This window comes from Nelusetta ayraudi, unplaced genomic scaffold (genome assembly GCF_046127955.1).
Source record: "Nelusetta ayraudi isolate G7.1 ecotype Tasmania unplaced genomic scaffold, CSIRO-AGI_Nayr_v1 ptg000048l, whole genome shotgun sequence".
NCBI classification, from domain to species: Eukaryota; Metazoa; Chordata; class Actinopteri; order Tetraodontiformes; family Monacanthidae; genus Nelusetta; species Nelusetta ayraudi.
The window spans coordinates 3,018,888-3,036,838 of record NW_027466098.1 but is presented as its reverse complement, the minus strand read 5'-3'; the positions used below and the strand labels follow the sequence as shown (position 1 = coordinate 3,036,838).

The 17,951-nt window shown below is 45.3% G+C and overlaps 1 protein-coding gene across 1 annotated transcript in view; it reads left to right on the top strand.

Moving 5' to 3' along the window:
* The window catches only part of LOC142895009 (ribonuclease inhibitor-like), a 74,651-nt gene extending 56,968 nt beyond the window's left edge, over nucleotides 1-17,683 (top strand). Inside the window, exon 3 of the mRNA XM_076035735.1 lies at nucleotides 17,443-17,683. Within this exon, the coding sequence (XP_075891850.1) occupies nucleotides 17,443-17,683 (241 nt within the window). The remainder of the gene's footprint in view (nucleotides 1-17,442) is intronic.
* Nucleotides 17,684-17,951: the final 268 nt, after the last annotated feature.

Here is a 17,951-nt window from a genome sequence, read left to right as displayed (position 1 = left end):
CCAGCAGACCAGCAGTAAGATGCAACCAGACATCCTGTCTGAGCTCAAGGAAATGCGGTCCAACATGGCTCTTCTGAACGACCTGAAAGCAGAAGTTTCTGAAATCAAAGAGTTCATACAGAAACCTCAGTGCTCACCTTCGCCAAACACCAACCAAGTAGGAGGTCCACAAGATAATGTTATTCAGCAGATGACAGTCTCTTCCCCATCACAGATGCCACCGCCAGGACAATGGTCTCTGCCAGGCTATGGTCAACGAGGCAGTCACAATCGGTATAACCACATGGTCGTCCCCCAGCCCGCATTCCCAACGGCAGCCCCTCGACGCCGTCAGCAAAACAACACTGAAGACTGTATGCATTGCTATGGCTGTGGCAGCAGCGAGCACTTCCTGGCCGGCTGCAGGATGAGGGAAGCAAGGCAGGTGAGGAGCAATCCTTTAAACGGAGTCGGGTCACTCCAGCGAGACAGGGAGTGACTCATCCAACAACATTGTCCCAGTTCTGTGTACACTGTGGCAGAAAGGGTAATAACATGAAACTCAGACAATGCACGTCATGCAAAAAAGTGCTGTACTGTTCCAAGTTCTGCCAGGCTGAAAACTGGACTGTTCATAAAAACCATTGTGCACAAACATCATGTGAGACGGTCCAAGCAAAGTCATCAAAGCAAAAGACACAAGTAAAAATGGCTCCACTAATTGGAAAAAAGTATCTGATCGACTGTTACATCCAAAACAAAATGACTAGAGCTCTATGGGATTCGGGGTCTCAGGTAACAATAATCGACGAGAAATGGAGGAGGGAAAACTTGCCAAATGTGGTGCCCAGAGACATTAATGAAATACTGGAAGCTGACAACAGCCTAGATATCACTGCAGCTAATGGAGAAAGTATGCCATATGTTGGCTGGGTTGAAATTACATTCAAGTTAGCTACTGATGGAGCTCCAGTGACAGAGGTTATCGTCCCCACACTTGTCATGAAAGGCACCAGTCTGGCCCGGCCCATCATCGGTTCCAATGTAATAGGGCTCATTGTTGACACCGAGTTAAAACAGTCTAACACAGCCAACAAGCATCAGTTGATTCAGTGTGTCGTGGCAGCATTTCCTGGATTTGAAACAAGTGGTGTTCAAACCTGTGTGGAACAAGTGAGCACAGAACAGACATATGAGTACATGGTAAAAACAACAAAAGAGAGACTAAATGTGCCTAAACACACTTCTATTAAGGTAGAATGCCGTGTACAAACATCTCCCTTTCAAGAGGAAATCACCCTCATATTTGAGCCTGATGTAAACCCACAGTGGGCAGAGGGGCTCGAGTTCTGCGACACCCTTGTGAAACTAAAAAAAGGAGTGAAGCCATTCATTATCATTGATGTACAGAACCCCACGGACCATGATATTGTGTTGGCTGGGAGAACAGTTGTAGGAACAGTGCAACCAATTCAAGCTGTTTACCCTGCCTCAGTCTTCGCAAATTTCCACCTGTCTCTACAGCCGTGGTGAGTCAAGTGGATGTGGAAAAGGATGAAGCCTCCAGTGATGCTTGGGACCCCCCAATTGACCTAAATCATCTTACTGAGCCTGAAAAAGCAGTGGTACAAAAAATGTTGAGAGATGAATCAGCTTCCTTCTCCAAATCAGAGAATGATATTGGGTGTATAGACAAGCTACAGCTCTCTATCTCATTAACAGACACTGAGGCTGTTGCAAAAACTTACCTGTCTGTTCCCCAGCCATTGTACAGAGAAATGAAGGACTATCTGCATGACCTGATTGCACAGGGATGGATAAGAAAATCGAACTCACCGTATGCATCTGCAGTCGTCTGTGTCCGCAAGAAGTGTGGTGGCTTGCGGTTGTGCATAGACTACCGTGAGCTTAACAAAAAGACAATCCCTGACCGCCAGCCAATTCCAAGAGTGCAAGACATCATGGATGGCCTGGGAGGCCACTCTTGGTTCTCCTTGTTAGATCAAGGTAAAGCATACCATCAGGGCTTTATGGCTGAAAAGAGTAGACCTTTAACTGCTTTTGTGACCCCCTGGGGTCTGTATGAGTGGATCAGGATACCATTCGGCCTGATGAATGCACCCGCTGCCTTCCAGCGATGTATGGAGGACTGTCTGGAGGGTCTAAGGGATGAAATTTGTATCCCATATCTCGATGACACAATAGTGTTCAGCAAAGCATTTTTAGCCCACGTGGAGGATGTCAGAACAGTACTAAGGCGGCTCCGACACCATGGCATTAAATTGAAGCCCAGCAAATGTGAGCTCTTCAGGCGGGAAGTGCGCTACCTGGGACGCATAGTATCAGCAGAGGGCAGTAAAATGGATCCGGCTGACACTATTGCAGTGAGAGTCCTGAAAGAGAAAAGACCTCGCACAGTAGGAGAGCTTCGAACCATTATGGGCCTCCTTAGCTACTACAGACAGTATATTAGAGGCTTCTCCTGCATTGCCAGCCCCCTCTACAACCTCCTAAAAGCATCCCCAGATACGCAACAGTCTGAAAACAAACCAAGAGGCACAAAGAGAACACAGATGAAAGTAAAATGCAAAGGGGTTCCCTCAAATCAGCCCATTACATGGACTGACAAACATCAAGAACTACTGGAGAAGTTGATAGACTGTTTAGTAGAGCCACCCATTCTTGCATTTCCCGATTTTAGTAAACCTTTTGTTCTACACACAGATGCCTCCAATCAAGGACTCGGTGCAGTTTTATATCAAGAGCAAGCTGGAAAGATGTGAGTCATTGCATATGCATCACGCACACTTACCGAGTCTGAGAAGAACTATCATCTTCACTCAGGGAAACTGGAGTTCCTGGCTCTAAAGTGGTCTGTCTGTGAAAAATTCAGAGACTATTTGATCAGCTCCTCTTGCACTGTCTATACAGACAATAATCCGCTCACTTATGTGTTGTCAACAGCCAAACTGAATGCGACTGGATGTCGGTGGGTAGCTGAGCTGGCAGATTTTCACATCACTGTCAAGTACCGTCCAGGCAGAGAGAATACAGATGCTGACACTCTTTCCAGGATGCCTGTTGATATTGAGACTCTGATGGAGGAGTGTACAGAGGAACTCTCATCTCGATCAGTACAAGCCACAGTACAGTCTGTTGAGGAGCAGGGCACCATTCTATGGCCTATGACCCTGTCAGCACAGTGTACAGCAATAGGTGACTCAGCGCATCAGCCTATCCCTCCTGAAGAGATCTGTCTGGCCCAAAGAGAGGATCAGCACATTGGCCCTGTGGTTGAGTCTATGATGTCTGGTATCAAGCCCACAATTCAACAGTTGAAGTCATTCAGTATGCAGTCTAAACGGCTGATGCGTGAATGGGAGAGGCTGATGCTGGATGATGATGGCGTTCTGCGTCGCAAAACAGCTGTAAGAACACAAATGGTCCGCTACTCAGCCGCTACTGATGGAGCTCCAGTGACAGAGGTTATCGTCCCCACACTTGTCATGAAAGGCACCAGTCTGGCCCGGCCCATCATCGGTTCCAATGTAATAGGGCTCATTGTTGACACCGAGTTAAAACAGTCTAACACAGCCAACAAGCATCAGTTGATTCAGTGTGTCGTGGCAGCATTTCCTGGATTTGAAACAAGTGGTGTTCAAACCTGTGTGGAACAAGTGAGCACAGAACAGACATATGAGTACATGGTAAAAACAACAAAAGAGAGACTAAATGTGCCTAAACACACTTCTATTAAGGTAGAATGCCGTGTACAAACATCTCCCTTTCAAGAGGAAATCACCCTCATATTTGAGCCTGATGTAAACCCACAGTGGGCAGAGGGGCTCGAGTTCTGCGACACCCTTGTGAAACTAAAAAAAGGAGTGAAGCCATTCATTATCATTGATGTACAGAACCCCACGGACCATGATATTGTGTTGGCTGGGAGAACAGTTGTAGGAACAGTGCAACCAATTCAAGCTGTTTACCCTGCCTCAGTCTTCGCAAATTTCCACCTGTCTCTACAGCCGTGGTGAGTCAAGTGGATGTGGAAAAGGATGAAGCCTCCAGTGATGCTTGGGACCCCCCAATTGACCTAAATCATCTTACTGAGCCTGAAAAAGCAGTGGTACAAAAAATGTTGAGAGATGAATCAGCTTCCTTCTCCAAATCAGAGAATGATATTGGGTGTATAGACAAGCTACAGCTCTCTATCTCATTAACAGACACTGAGGCTGTTGCAAAAACTTACCTGTCTGTTCCCCAGCCATTGTACAGAGAAATGAAGGACTATCTGCATGACCTGATTGCACAGGGATGGATAAGAAAATCGAACTCACCGTATGCATCTGCAGTCGTCTGTGTCCGCAAGAAGTGTGGTGGCTTGCGGTTGTGCATAGACTACCGTGAGCTTAACAAAAAGACAATCCCTGACCGCCAGCCAATTCCAAGAGTGCAAGACATCATGGATGGCCTGGGAGGCCACTCTTGGTTCTCCTTGTTAGATCAAGGTAAAGCATACCATCAGGGCTTTATGGCTGAAAAGAGTAGACCTTTAACTGCTTTTGTGACCCCCTGGGGTCTGTATGAGTGGATCAGGATACCATTCGGCCTGATGAATGCACCCGCTGCCTTCCAGCGATGTATGGAGGACTGTCTGGAGGGTCTAAGGGATGAAATTTGTATCCCATATCTCGATGACACAATAGTGTTCAGCAAAGCATTTTTAGCCCACGTGGAGGATGTCAGAACAGTACTAAGGCGGCTCCGACACCATGGCATTAAATTGAAGCCCAGCAAATGTGAGCTCTTCAGGCGGGAAGTGCGCTACCTGGGACGCATAGTATCAGCAGAGGGCAGTAAAATGGATCCGGCTGACACTATTGCAGTGAGAGTCCTGAAAGAGAAAAGACCTCGCACAGTAGGAGAGCTTCGAACCATTATGGGCCTCCTTAGCTACTACAGACAGTATATTAGAGGCTTCTCCTGCATTGCCAGCCCCCTCTACAACCTCCTAAAAGCATCCCCAGATACGCAACAGTCTGAAAACAAACCAAGAGGCACAAAGAGAACACAGATGAAAGTAAAATGCAAAGGGGTTCCCTCAAATCAGCCCATTACATGGACTGACAAACATCAAGAACTACTGGAGAAGTTGATAGACTGTTTAGTAGAGCCACCCATTCTTGCATTTCCCGATTTTAGTAAACCTTTTGTTCTACACACAGATGCCTCCAATCAAGGACTCGGTGCAGTTTTATATCAAGAGCAAGCTGGAAAGATGTGAGTCATTGCATATGCATCACGCACACTTACCGAGTCTGAGAAGAACTATCATCTTCACTCAGGGAAACTGGAGTTCCTGGCTCTAAAGTGGTCTGTCTGTGAAAAATTCAGAGACTATTTGATCAGCTCCTCTTGCACTGTCTATACAGACAATAATCCGCTCACTTATGTGTTGTCAACAGCCAAACTGAATGCGACTGGATGTCGGTGGGTAGCTGAGCTGGCAGATTTTCACATCACTGTCAAGTACCGTCCAGGCAGAGAGAATACAGATGCTGACACTCTTTCCAGGATGCCTGTTGATATTGAGACTCTGATGGAGGAGTGTACAGAGGAACTCTCATCTCGATCAGTACAAGCCACAGTACAGTCTGTTGAGGAGCAGGGCACCATTCTATGGCCTATGACCCTGTCAGCACAGTGTACAGCAATAGGTGACTCAGCGCATCAGCCTATCCCTCCTGAAGAGATCTGTCTGGCCCAAAGAGAGGATCAGCACATTGGCCCTGTGGTTGAGTCTATGATGTCTGGTATCAAGCCCACAATTCAACAGTTGAAGTCATTCAGTATGCAGTCTAAACGGCTGATGCGTGAATGGGAGAGGCTGATGCTGGATGATGATGGCGTTCTGCGTCGCAAAACAGCTGTAAGAACACAAATGGTCCTTCCTGAAAAGTACAAAGACACAGTATTAAAAGCACTACATAATGAGATGGGACATCAAGGAGCAGAAAGAACAACCTCGTTGGTAAGAGACAGATTCTTCTGGCCACAGATGCAGAGAGAGATTGAACATTATGTGTCTTCAAGTTGCTCCTGTCTGAAAAGCAAGAAGCCCAGTAGAGAAACGAGAACACCTCTCACCAGCATTATCACTACTCAGCCTTTTGAATTAGTGTCTGTTGATTTCCTGCATCTAGATAGATGTTCGGGGGGATATGAGTATATATTGGTAATAATTGATCATTTTACAAGGTTTGCACAAGCCTACGCGACCACATCAAAGTCTGGCAAAACAGTAGCTGACAAAATATTTAACGACTATGCCCTGAAGTTCGGATTCCCCTTGAGAATACATCACGATCAAGGAGGCGAGTTCGAAAATCAACTGTTTGCTCAGTTGACGAAAAACTGTGGCATTGTAGGCTCAAGAACGACACCATATCATCCAGAAGGCAATGGTCAAGTTGAGCGCTTTAACAGAACGCTCCTACAGATGCTGAAAACGCTCACAGAGAGGGAGAAAGCTAACTGGAAGGAGTCATTAAACAAGCTCATCTACTCATACAACTGTACGAGGAGTGACGTCACGGGATTCTCCCCCTTCTACTTGTTGTTTGGAAGAGCTCCACGACTTCCTATTGACTTACTATTTAGACTAACACCAGAGACTGGAACCTCAGACCACCAGCAACAAATGAAAAAATGGAAGAGTGGGATGCAAGAAGCATATGAGATTGCCAGAGAAAGGGCACAAAAATCTGCAGATAGAGGAAAAAGGAATTACAACAAAGTCAGGAGCTCTGTGTTGGAAGAGGGTGACCACGTCCTTGTCAGAAACATGACTCCCAGGGGTGGGACAGGCAAACTCCGCAGTCACTGGGAAGACTGTATCTACAAAGTTGTGCGTCAGGTAAACAAAGAGCTTCCAATCTACGAAGTTGTGCCTGAGCAAGGGAGAAAAAGAGACAGCAGGATCCTGCATCGGAACCTTCTTCTTCCCTGTAATTACTTACCATTGGAAATCCCACTTAAAGTTGTTAAACTGCCAAAGAAAAAGAGCATCAGTGATGACAAAGGTGACAACACAGTACAATCTGAAAATAGCAGTGACGATGAGGATGAGGATGATTGGTATTGCTACTTGCCAGTACAACCTCCACCAGCAATGCAGTCTCAGGCTGATGACAACACAGTCCTAACCGAAACCGAATCTGTGAATGATACTATGAACGCTGACTCCAGGGAGGAACCGATGGAACGGACAAATGACAATCAAAGTGAATCACACTTGCTGGATCAAAGCTGTGCACCAAACCAGGTAGAAATTGTCTGTCCAGAGGAGGTTCCTGCAGAGGACAGTACACCAGCACCTGCATCACCTGTTCCAAGTGGAAATCCCAGTGAGGCTCTGCAGCTTTCCAGAAGGCCGATGAGAGAGAGACGGGCACCAAGAGTCTTCACCTACAATGAACTGGGTAAACCAGTTTGTTACAGCGTCGGGCCACAAGCTCATCCTCAATATTTACACCAAGTTCTGCCTCATGAACGAGAAATAGCAGGGATGCAATGGAGGTATGCTGTGCCGGTTCCCCACCATCAACCGGTACTCCTACATGGGTACTGACCACAAAGCACTCACACTCATACATTTCATGGACTGTTGAGAACACAGAACACACACTCATACATTTCATGGACTGTTGAGAACACAGAACACACACTCATACATTTCATGGACTGTTATACACACACATGCACTCTCATGGACTTTTCCAGAAGCTGAGTGCTACCACATACATTCATGGACTGTGTAAAAGCCGAGTGTGACAAACACACACACACATCCCATACACGCATGGACTTTTGAGAAAGCAGAGTGTTAATACACACAAATACACTCACAATGGACTGATGAAGCAGCTTGATCTGCGCTACACACATATTGCAAACACTTAAGGACTTTAAGTAGGCCAAATGTCTGCATACGAACTGTTTGAATATTTTGATTGGATGATATGCATCTGCCCTAATCGTTTCATGTCGAGGACGACATCTTTGTTGAGGGGGAGTGTGTAAAGGGTTATAATTGAAGAGTCATGTAATTGATCAAAATACTGCGTTAATGTTAAAAAAGATGAAAAGTGTTAAAAAGAAATGTTAGAAATGGTTAAATTGAATAAGATTTAATTCATTCATTTAGTATTTTATCTTTTATATTTTTTTGTTGTTGGTGTTAAAAAGTGATGTTAACAGTGATCCGCACGGCGATCTGAATCCAGGAGTCTGTGATCGATTGTGTTTGCCTCCACACCGTACCCCACGGGAGTCGCGCAACACATGGTGGGAAACTCAAGGAAGTTTTGGCTTCGCTGACACGGTCCTGAAGGGAAGTGGGTTTTCGTGCACTGGAACGGGATGAATGTGTTCAATCAAGCAGTACAAACCTGATTAATTGTCTTAATACTTCACTTCGAATGGCCATATTGTTTAGGACTAGAATTAGATGACAACTTCTTCACAATATTTGCAACTATTCAATTTGACCAGCAGGTGTCAGTAGAAGACGAAATTTCATGTTGACTATTTCCTAATGGAAGTGCTCTCTTTACGTTGGATTTTTCTCATAATTATTTGAAGTGTAGGCTTGTAGATGATGAGGAATCACGGTGTGCTAACGCTACTCAAACAGCTTCGATGAAAAAAGGGAGTGTGATTTGGGTTTGTGGTACATTATGACAATCTTGGACTTGCAAGACTGAGGCGACGGTTCAATTCCCATCAATGTGTATTATATATGTGTTATTTAGCTCATCTATTCTACATTTTAAATAGATCACATTTGACATCTGACCCACTGAACACTTACTATTGAACATATTTTTAAACTATGGGCTATTTAGTCTTGTTTTAGGATATAATATAATTCATTGCACAAACTGTCAGGCTAAGTATAAGAGCTATAGTCTACTACAATCAGTCGTGCCAAAAAAGAGACATTGTCTTTATTTTTCATTTTTATTTTATTGTGTCAGCATTGAACCATACAAGCATGTAGTGTTGTCCAACAAGAATGCATGGCGAATCAAATCCCAAACAACCTATGAAACAATGAACACGTTTCCATTGCACTTCATTTTATTGAGCACTAGATGACCTCCTCGAGCACTGTGTCATTGAAGCCTCGAGTAATGAACCATTTTTTGAAACAAGTGTCGAAGCTTCAACAAAGCCTCCATCGGCCATCACTACCTACGGCTGCGTGCTCTAACACCATTTCAGAAGTGACGAACTGCAGAGTTGGGAGCGGAGGAGGGACGACCGTCAGGCTGGCTCGACTGCTCCTCCTTCTCAGCCGTGGCGCGTCCAATCAGCAGCCGACATCCAGACACACACACAGACACAAAGATAGAGGCACCTAGACCCACCCGTGGGTCATAACACTCCGTGTGGATCTTTTCACTCTGGCATTGAAAGGGGGTGCTAGCGCTAGCCGTTTGCTAAGCTATGTACAGACAGCACCACCGCTTGCTGAACCACATAGTCACACCGTTTATATACAACAACTCGTCATCAATATCTCTAAAGTAGAAGTCAAGAACTTTTTTCAAAAACGATAACTAACTCAAACTTTTTTGTGTGTTTATGAAAACAAACTAAAACAAACTTAAATTGAAGTCATATTTCACTTCGTTTACGTCTGTCAAATGAATATTTGCCCAGGAAAATGTTTTAGTTTTACGCAGCAGCACCTAAATGCACCTCGTGTTCTGTGTCACCCCTCTTTCACAGCAGTATGTTGACGAGCGACTCGCGGCGGGAAAGTCCGATATGCCACTTTTTCCCAATACGACGAAGAGAGTGACAAAAGCCAATGTCTTGTGGTGGAAAGACACAAAATATGTGGCTTGCTTCTAAAAAGGGAAAAACCCCGACAAACCTCCATTTAAGAAGCTCGCACAAAGCAGTAGTGAACATTTTTATTGAGACTGGGAAGTAGACACGACAGTTTGACTCAGTTGACTCAAATATCCTGTGGCGATGAGAGTGGTTATGGCTATCTGATAAAGCAAGATTTAATATTGGGAATTTAACAAAATGAAAAGGAACCGACAACGCCACCCTGGGAATTTCACCCAGAGAGTTCTACTAAACACAAAAGTAATAATTAGGCACACAGGTAAGTTCTACGAGGAAGGAGTAGGAGACGTGGTTCAGAATGTTTAAAATATGAAACCAACTTTTATTCAACATTTAAAAATAAAAGGAACAAACAGACCAACACTTAAAACGGAGCTACTGAGCTCCTTATTCTTGGTGTAGAAACTGAGGCTTACCGATGAGGGGGCCAAACGGGGGAGGAACCAAAGAAAACAAGGAACACCCCACTCACACGTGACACACCTGCAAAGAAAGTGAAGTGCAAAAAAAGAAGAAGAAAACAACCACAATCCCGGGTCACAGCACTCGAAGGGGCCCACCACCCGGGACACCGCCACCACCAGCAGCTCTCAGCGACTACAAAAGAAAAGATAAACAGTTGGTTACTAAAAGTTCCCTAAAATCTGTCACATGTACTGAAATAGCAAGAAAAACAAACAATGCAATCACACACACACACACACACACACACACACACACACACACACACACACACACACACACACACACAGGATAAGAAAATCGAACTCACCGTATGCATCTGCAGTCGTCTGTGTCCACAAGAAGTGTGGTGGCTTGCGGTTGTGCATAGACTACCGTGAGCTTAACAAAAAGACAATCCCTGACCGCCAGCCAATTCCAAGAGTGCAAGACATCATGGATGGCCTGGGAGGCCACTCTTGGTTCTCCTTGTTAGATCAAGGTAAAGCATACCATCAGGGCTTTATGGCTGAAAAGAGTAGACCTTTAACTGCTTAATGCTGACACAATAAAATAAAAATGAAAAATAAAGACAATGTCTCTTTTTTGGCACGACTGATTGTAGTAGACTATAGCTCTTATACTTAGCCTGACAGTTTGTGCAATGAATTATATTATATCCTAAAACAAGACATCCATGATGTCACACACACTTCGACGGAAGCAACATGCACCGTCGACCGTCTGTACAGGGCGGCTAGCGCAATCAAGTGCGGGCGAGGCAGCAGTGTTCCTGCACTTATCTTATAGGACCGAGTTTTGGGCCACAGGTCTTGATCACCAAGCGTCCTCCAGGTGAGGAGAACAACGAGGAGGCTCTGCGCAGCTTTGTGCTAGCAGGCGGCTGTAGTGTGCCGGTGAGGTGTTCAGGAAGCACTGTGCTGAACAGACGAACGGAGGTGTAAGATGCCTGTGTGACCAGCAGGGGGCAGCAGAGGACCGACAGCCGCAAGTTCCTCCTCAGAGAGGCCTGAGAAGGTTCTGCACCTTCAGCTCCTCCAGGAGGTCCTCAGCAAAGTGTCAGTTTGTTGGTTTTTTACCTCGGTCGGCAGAGTCACAGTATGAAACTTGTAGCCAGGGGGCGCTGCAGCTCACTCAACACCTACAAGGTTTGAAAAGGAAATGGAGTGGAATTCATCTGGAATGAAAAGAAAAGCACAACTACAGCAGAAAAACTGAACACAAAGACGCACAAAGTTTGAGCTACACAAAGATTTTCTTCTTCTGTTGATTCAAATGAATTTGACAGAAATAATATCTGAAAAAATAGAAACCAAATGTTAAATTTCGACATTTAAAAAATGGACAGATTCATTTACACCCAGAAAGATAAGAAGATATTTAGCTCTCAGCCAATTAGAGCTGCTGTGTGTGTGTGTGTGTGTGTGTGTGTGTGTGTGTGTGTGTGTGTGTGTGTGTGTGTGTGTGTGTGTGTGTGTGTGTGTGTGTAGCTGCTCTCAGGGGTAGATCCTCAAAAAAGGGCGCGCAGCGCTAAAATGCGGCGCATTTTGCGGCGGGATTGTGGCGGCAATTTGCGCAACAGTTGCGGGTATCCACAAAGGTTTTTGCGCTAATGACATGCAGGCGCAAACACGCCCACGAATGCGGCACCTGAAACAGGTGCGAATGTTGCGGTCTGGCAACCTGAGAGCAGTTTGCGCCAAAGGTTGTTGGTGAGTGCATGTGTTTGACAGTGAAACTCTGCTAGGATAAAAGCGCTCCTGGCATTACGATGCAAGACGCGTTTGTCACCAACACCTGAGTACCATTTGTATTTTTCATAGCCGATCTAAAATATTGGCATATATACTGTAGTCTATGCTGATCTATATGTAAGATTTGGGGACCTACATATGTAACCGTGTTATTAAATTGTGTTCAATCATTTTTAAACTTGGTTGGGGCACAGCCATGGCACTTTATATTTTATTTTTATTTTATTTTGTATTTTATTTTGAAGTTAGCGCTTTGCATTCTGGGCGATCCTCAGTACAGAGGAAGCCCATGAAGCAGGTGAGACGGTCTCCTCCCTGCTGAGACAGAAATTAATGCAATAAGTTGAGCTATGCTTCATGTAACTGTGTTTGAGTGTTTAAATGTGTGCTGGTGTCTTTCATTAAAAAAATTTTTTAAAAGCAAAGTTCGGTTGTTTTTTTTTTATTGCTATTAAAAACGATTAACATGCTAGCATGTCCATTAGCAGCACACAGCTCTCATACGGAGCACGTTGTCTCTGCAGGAGGTGACCAAGTTTCACGGAGCAAGTTATGGTTGTGTCCCATTCTGTTTCAGGTATGTGTGTGTAACTGGAAGAATGTTACAGTGTATAAAAATGGAGCTTTAGGGAGTGAATTATTTAAATTGCGAATGTAATTTTTTTGTATTTTGTAGAAAAATGTATTTTATTTTTAATATTATTTGTATTGTAAAAACAACTATACGATCACTACTTCAGTACAGAGGAAGCCCATGAAACAGGAGGTGACCAAGTTTCACGGAGCAAGTTATGGTTGTGTCCCATTCTGTTTCAGAGAATAAACTGCTGCTCCACACCTGACTTCTGCAAGTCTTCATTATACAGCAAGCAGGACAGTAGGAGAGGTCACACATATATATATATATATTGCAGGCTTTTCAGAGAGGAAAGTTACACTCAGAAGCCAGAAACACTTTGACAGACAGAAGCTACGCCTGGTTTTGGCCGGCGGTGTTTGCGTCTGTCAAACTGCGCGCAGACACGAGCGCAAACTCTTTCTGGATCTGCCACGGTTTGAATTAGGCATATTCGCATAGAGGGGGGGGGGGGTCATTTTGCGCGTAATGACTCATTTAAATACATTCAAATGAGTCTGGCGCAACCCTGCCGCTACTTTTGCGCCGATTTTCACGTTTGCGTCCTCTCTGTGGATCGGAATCACCGTTTTTGGCGCTATTTACACGGATTTTCAGGCGCAAAAGCCGCGCAATCGCTTTGTGGATCTGGCCCACAGTCTTTTAAACTGGGACAGTCTTCACACATTTGCAGATTTAATTTTGATTTCTAAAGTACTGCATAGTTTGGCTCCAGATCCTCTGGCAGAGTTCACCAGCCAAAGAAACAGGTGTGTGTGTGTGGGGGGGGGGGGGTTAGAGAGCGAGTCTGGACACAATTTGAACAGCTTGAAGATCTCGATTGAAGCAGCACAAGTCCTCCATGCAGACATCAGGTTGCACAGCAGTGGGTTGAGGACCACTCAGCTGCCCGCTGAGCTGCCCACTCAGCTGCCCGATGACAAAAGAACACAGAAAAAACAGTTCCTGAAAGCTCAACCCTCGGGGATTTCAAACAACTGATGAATGTGATATTTATGTCCCAAGTTTAGTTGTGTCTGTTTGAAACAGGGAGCTCACTCACTCACTCACTCACTCAATCATTCACAGTGCTCTGGGATTTCAGGTAACGGGGAGCAGCTCAAAGCCCAAGTGGTTCTCCGTCAGGCTCCATGTTGAGTGGAGGCAGCAGCAGCAGCAGGGTGAGTCCTCACTGACTCATGGATCCACATGAAATGTGATACCAGTCAACAGGGTCAGTGAGAGGTGGACCAGTGTCTGTTTCACTCCACTGGAGACTCAGTGACATTGTTTGAAGCGAGTGTGATCGTCCTCCTGTAGGTGGCTCTGCTGTGATGTGGAACTGGCCAATCCTTGATCCACAGTCTCTATTGCAGTGGGTGCATGTGTGAATGCTTGTCATGGTGGTGGTGGTGGTGGAGGTGTCAGGACGCGTCTTGGTGGTTGCTCTCTCCTTTCTCAGTGGCCTCTTTTTCCCTGCGGCACTGTGGACGTCCCTCTCTATTTGTACTGAGCCTTCATGGACCATCCTGCTCCACATGCCTCTCTGGAGGGCAGCCTCCTCCCAGGTGTTGAGCTTCAAGTGGCACTTTCTCTAAAGTGTGGTCTTCTAGTTAATGTTTATCACTCTCTTGAAGGTTTATCGTTCATGTTTTCTGGAATTTGTGGTGAAAAACAGATTGTAGATGTTATTTTTCATGGGGATGAAAAGTGGATGAAAACTGTTTTTATCTTCATCATATGTTGAAAAAAGTCAAATTCAGTTCATTTGATTAATTTACTGGAAATGTCATATTTTAGTATATACAGACTATTGACGTTCCATGATTACTGACTTTTTTTTAAACCTTTTTCCAGAGTGTGCTGTCATTTCAGGCAACACTTCCTGTATCAGAAAGACTAGAACCAGGAATCCTGAAACACTAAAGCAGCAACTCAAAGTCCAACACGGTCGTGTTCACCTCCCGCCCCTTACTTTAGTCGCAGATCAGAGGCGCGGAGTGTTGGTAGATCACAGCCAACGATCCATACACTGGAAGAACCCAAAACGCTGGAAATTGGACATGAGATGTGCTGCGGAGACCAGGACCAAGCAGGTACGGATGATGAATGAATGATAAGATATGATACGTTGTTTCATCAGGAAGTTGGTTCACCTGGGACGGTCGGCACGTAAGCCCGGGAAAGAGATGTGTACCTGCAAAAGACTTTGTTCAGTGTGAAATGAGTGAGTGAGTGAATTGGTGAGTGAATGAGTTGGGGTGGTGTGTATGGGTCTGGATACCCATTCATTTCCTATGGCGGTCACTTTTGACCGGGAACACCACAGGTGTTGATTAAAACACTCAAAATTCAATGAAAGAGGTCAAAATTAATTTTATATGTTCAAGTGCGTAGAGTGTAAGGCCTTGAGGCAATCAGATGTAAAACACAATATTTATGAGTGTTTTAACTTGTACATCAATCAGATTTGACCCAAACACGACAGGAAGGTGAAGAGGAGGTGAAAGTGAAAGTACAGCCACCACCAGTGGACACACAGACCTGGAGAGAATTCTTGGTCAACTTCCTCCAACAATGATTCTCACCTGCTTTGTGGTGCTTCTTCCCTGGTTGTGCAGCTCAGCACCAAGTAAGTTTCTAATGGCTTCACAATGCTGTCCAATATTTCTGCCGTTTGGTACAATCTGCCACTTATCAGATTCACCCACTAATTATGTTTGAAGGCTCTTCTATGACAATAAACAACCTACTGCTGTGTAGAACCAATATATGAACGCAAGAAGGTGAAAATGAGGAGATGATGAGTGTGTGTGTGTGTGCGCGTGCGCTCTTGGTGTTAGCCACTCTGCTATATCAGCAGCTCCTCCAGTCACAGGGTGGATCAACATCAGCAGATCCACTTGTGGCTGCAGGTCTCCAAGAAAACAATGAGGGAAACACTGAGTGGTGACTTATAGCAGCAGGCTGTCAACACAGGGTTAACTCAGCTGCTTTGTGTTGGATGGTGAGTGCAGTAAAGCTGCTCCACTGGAGTCTAGGATGGAGATGAAGATGTGACAGTGGCAGAATGAGGAGCTTTGTTCAGTGTGAAGGATTCATGCAGACAGTCAATCAACACATTGAACACACAAACACATCACATCCTTCCTTCATTTGGCAGCAGACAATAAAACAGCAGTTGGATCAAAGATGCACTGGAGTCCGAAGAGACGCCAGTGAAGGAGCTCTGATCCAGTGGAGCTCCAAGCTGCAGTGACTTTACACACAACTGAGCATCATGTTGAGTTGAAGCAGCAGATCAGAGCAACACTGTCAGTCACAACAGGACATGTTGACACTCAGTGGCTGGAACACACTGGAGTGTGAAGCTGCACTGAGGACACTGTAGTGGAGACACGGAGGACCTGGGGCTTCATTTACAAAAACGTACATGGATTTCATCCTGAAACAAAAAAATCTGGATGTTCAAAATGTTGCGAACGCACAAACGCACACCCATTTCCTTTGAGCGTCCCAATCCTCGTGGAATTGATCGCACATGAGCACGAGCCCTGCTCCTCCCTCGGAACATCTCCACATACAAAGCATTGTCCACCCTTGTTGGAAATCCAACATGCTGGTGGACTTTTGGAAGGACAGTCTTGAGGTCAGCATGACTAAAATCTCCAGTGAGGATGCTTTTGGGTTTGCTGTCTGTTGATGACTGATGGCCTGGTACAGTTCATTGAGTGCAGCATTCCTCTCACTGCTGTTGTTGGTGGGAGGGATGTAAACTGCAACTAGCAAAATGGCAGTAAACTGCCAGGGCAGATAGAATGGACGGCACTTTATGATCATCAACTGTGCCAGTGGTGAACAGTGTTTGCATACCACTGCAGTGTCCCGGCACCACGCACCACAGATGTAAACACATGCTGCACCACCGCGGGACTTCCCTCCATTTACATGATGATGGTGATGATGATGATGATGATGATGATCAGACATTAATGAGTCTTGATTCACTTTCACTGTCTTTAGAATCTCACATGTCGACCACAACTTCTCTCTCTGCTATCCTTCATCCAGTGAACTCTCAGAGCTTCAGTGTGCAGTGGTGTCTTCAGCTCTGCAGTCCAGCCCCTCCCACCTCACACTGCTGGACCTGAGTGAGAACTTCCTGAGGGATCCTGGAGTGAAGCTGCTCTGTGCTGGACTGCAGAGTCCAAACTGCAGACTGGAAGTTCTCAGGTCAGTTCCTGCTTTCTACTGGTGGACAGTGTGTGTCAGCAGATGACAACTGGTGTGTAACGCTGCTCAGTGTGAAGACTTTGAAGCAGATATTAAAGACTCATCTAGACAAAGTGGATGTTGTTGATATTTTCATGTCAACAATCTGCAGCCAGAAAAGACTTTGGATGGTGGAAGAAAGTGTTGAAAATGTCTCCAGTCACTTTGAAGCTCAATGGAAGTTGTTGATTGGTGATGAAGGTCACATGACTGAGCAGAAGATCGTGTGAAGAAATATTAGAGGCAGATTAATAGTGCAGCAGTATTTCTTCATCTTGTCCTTTGAATGTGTTTGACTTGTAATGAGACTCTGATGACTGAAAACAGCTCCAACATCCCAACAGCTGCACATCTGGATCATCAACAGGGAGAAATGACTCTGAATATGACATTTACACCATGGAAGAAATCAAATATTGATTCTTTATTCAGGCTGGAGAACTGCTGGTTGTCAAAGCTCAGCTGTGATTGGCTGCTCTCAGCTCTGAAGTCCAACCCCTCCCACCTCAGAGAGCTGAACCTGAGTTGGAACCACCTTAAGGATTCAACAGTGAAGGAGCTGAGTGGTTTTCTGCAGAGTCCAGACTGTAAACTGGAGACTCTGAGGTCAGTTCACCCTCTTCACTCTACAATTTCTATCACTCTTGTTGTTGTTGTCATGATTTTCACTTGACTGCTGTTGGAAATTCAATTTGCAGTCACTTTTTTTTTGATAATGAATGAAAGGGCGTGTTTTCATTGCCTCACCTCGCCTCGCCATGGTATGGTGTTAGGGTGTTTGCACTGGCCGCTACACAGTTGTAGGGGGCGCTGTTTTGGTACCTCAATCCCCCAGGGTCCGAGCAAGACGAAGCGAGTTTAGTGGTGACGTAGCAACGAGCAGGGCACTGGATTGGCTCCGTGTCCGCGTCGATGTTCCCTGTCAGAGCGGACATCCACGC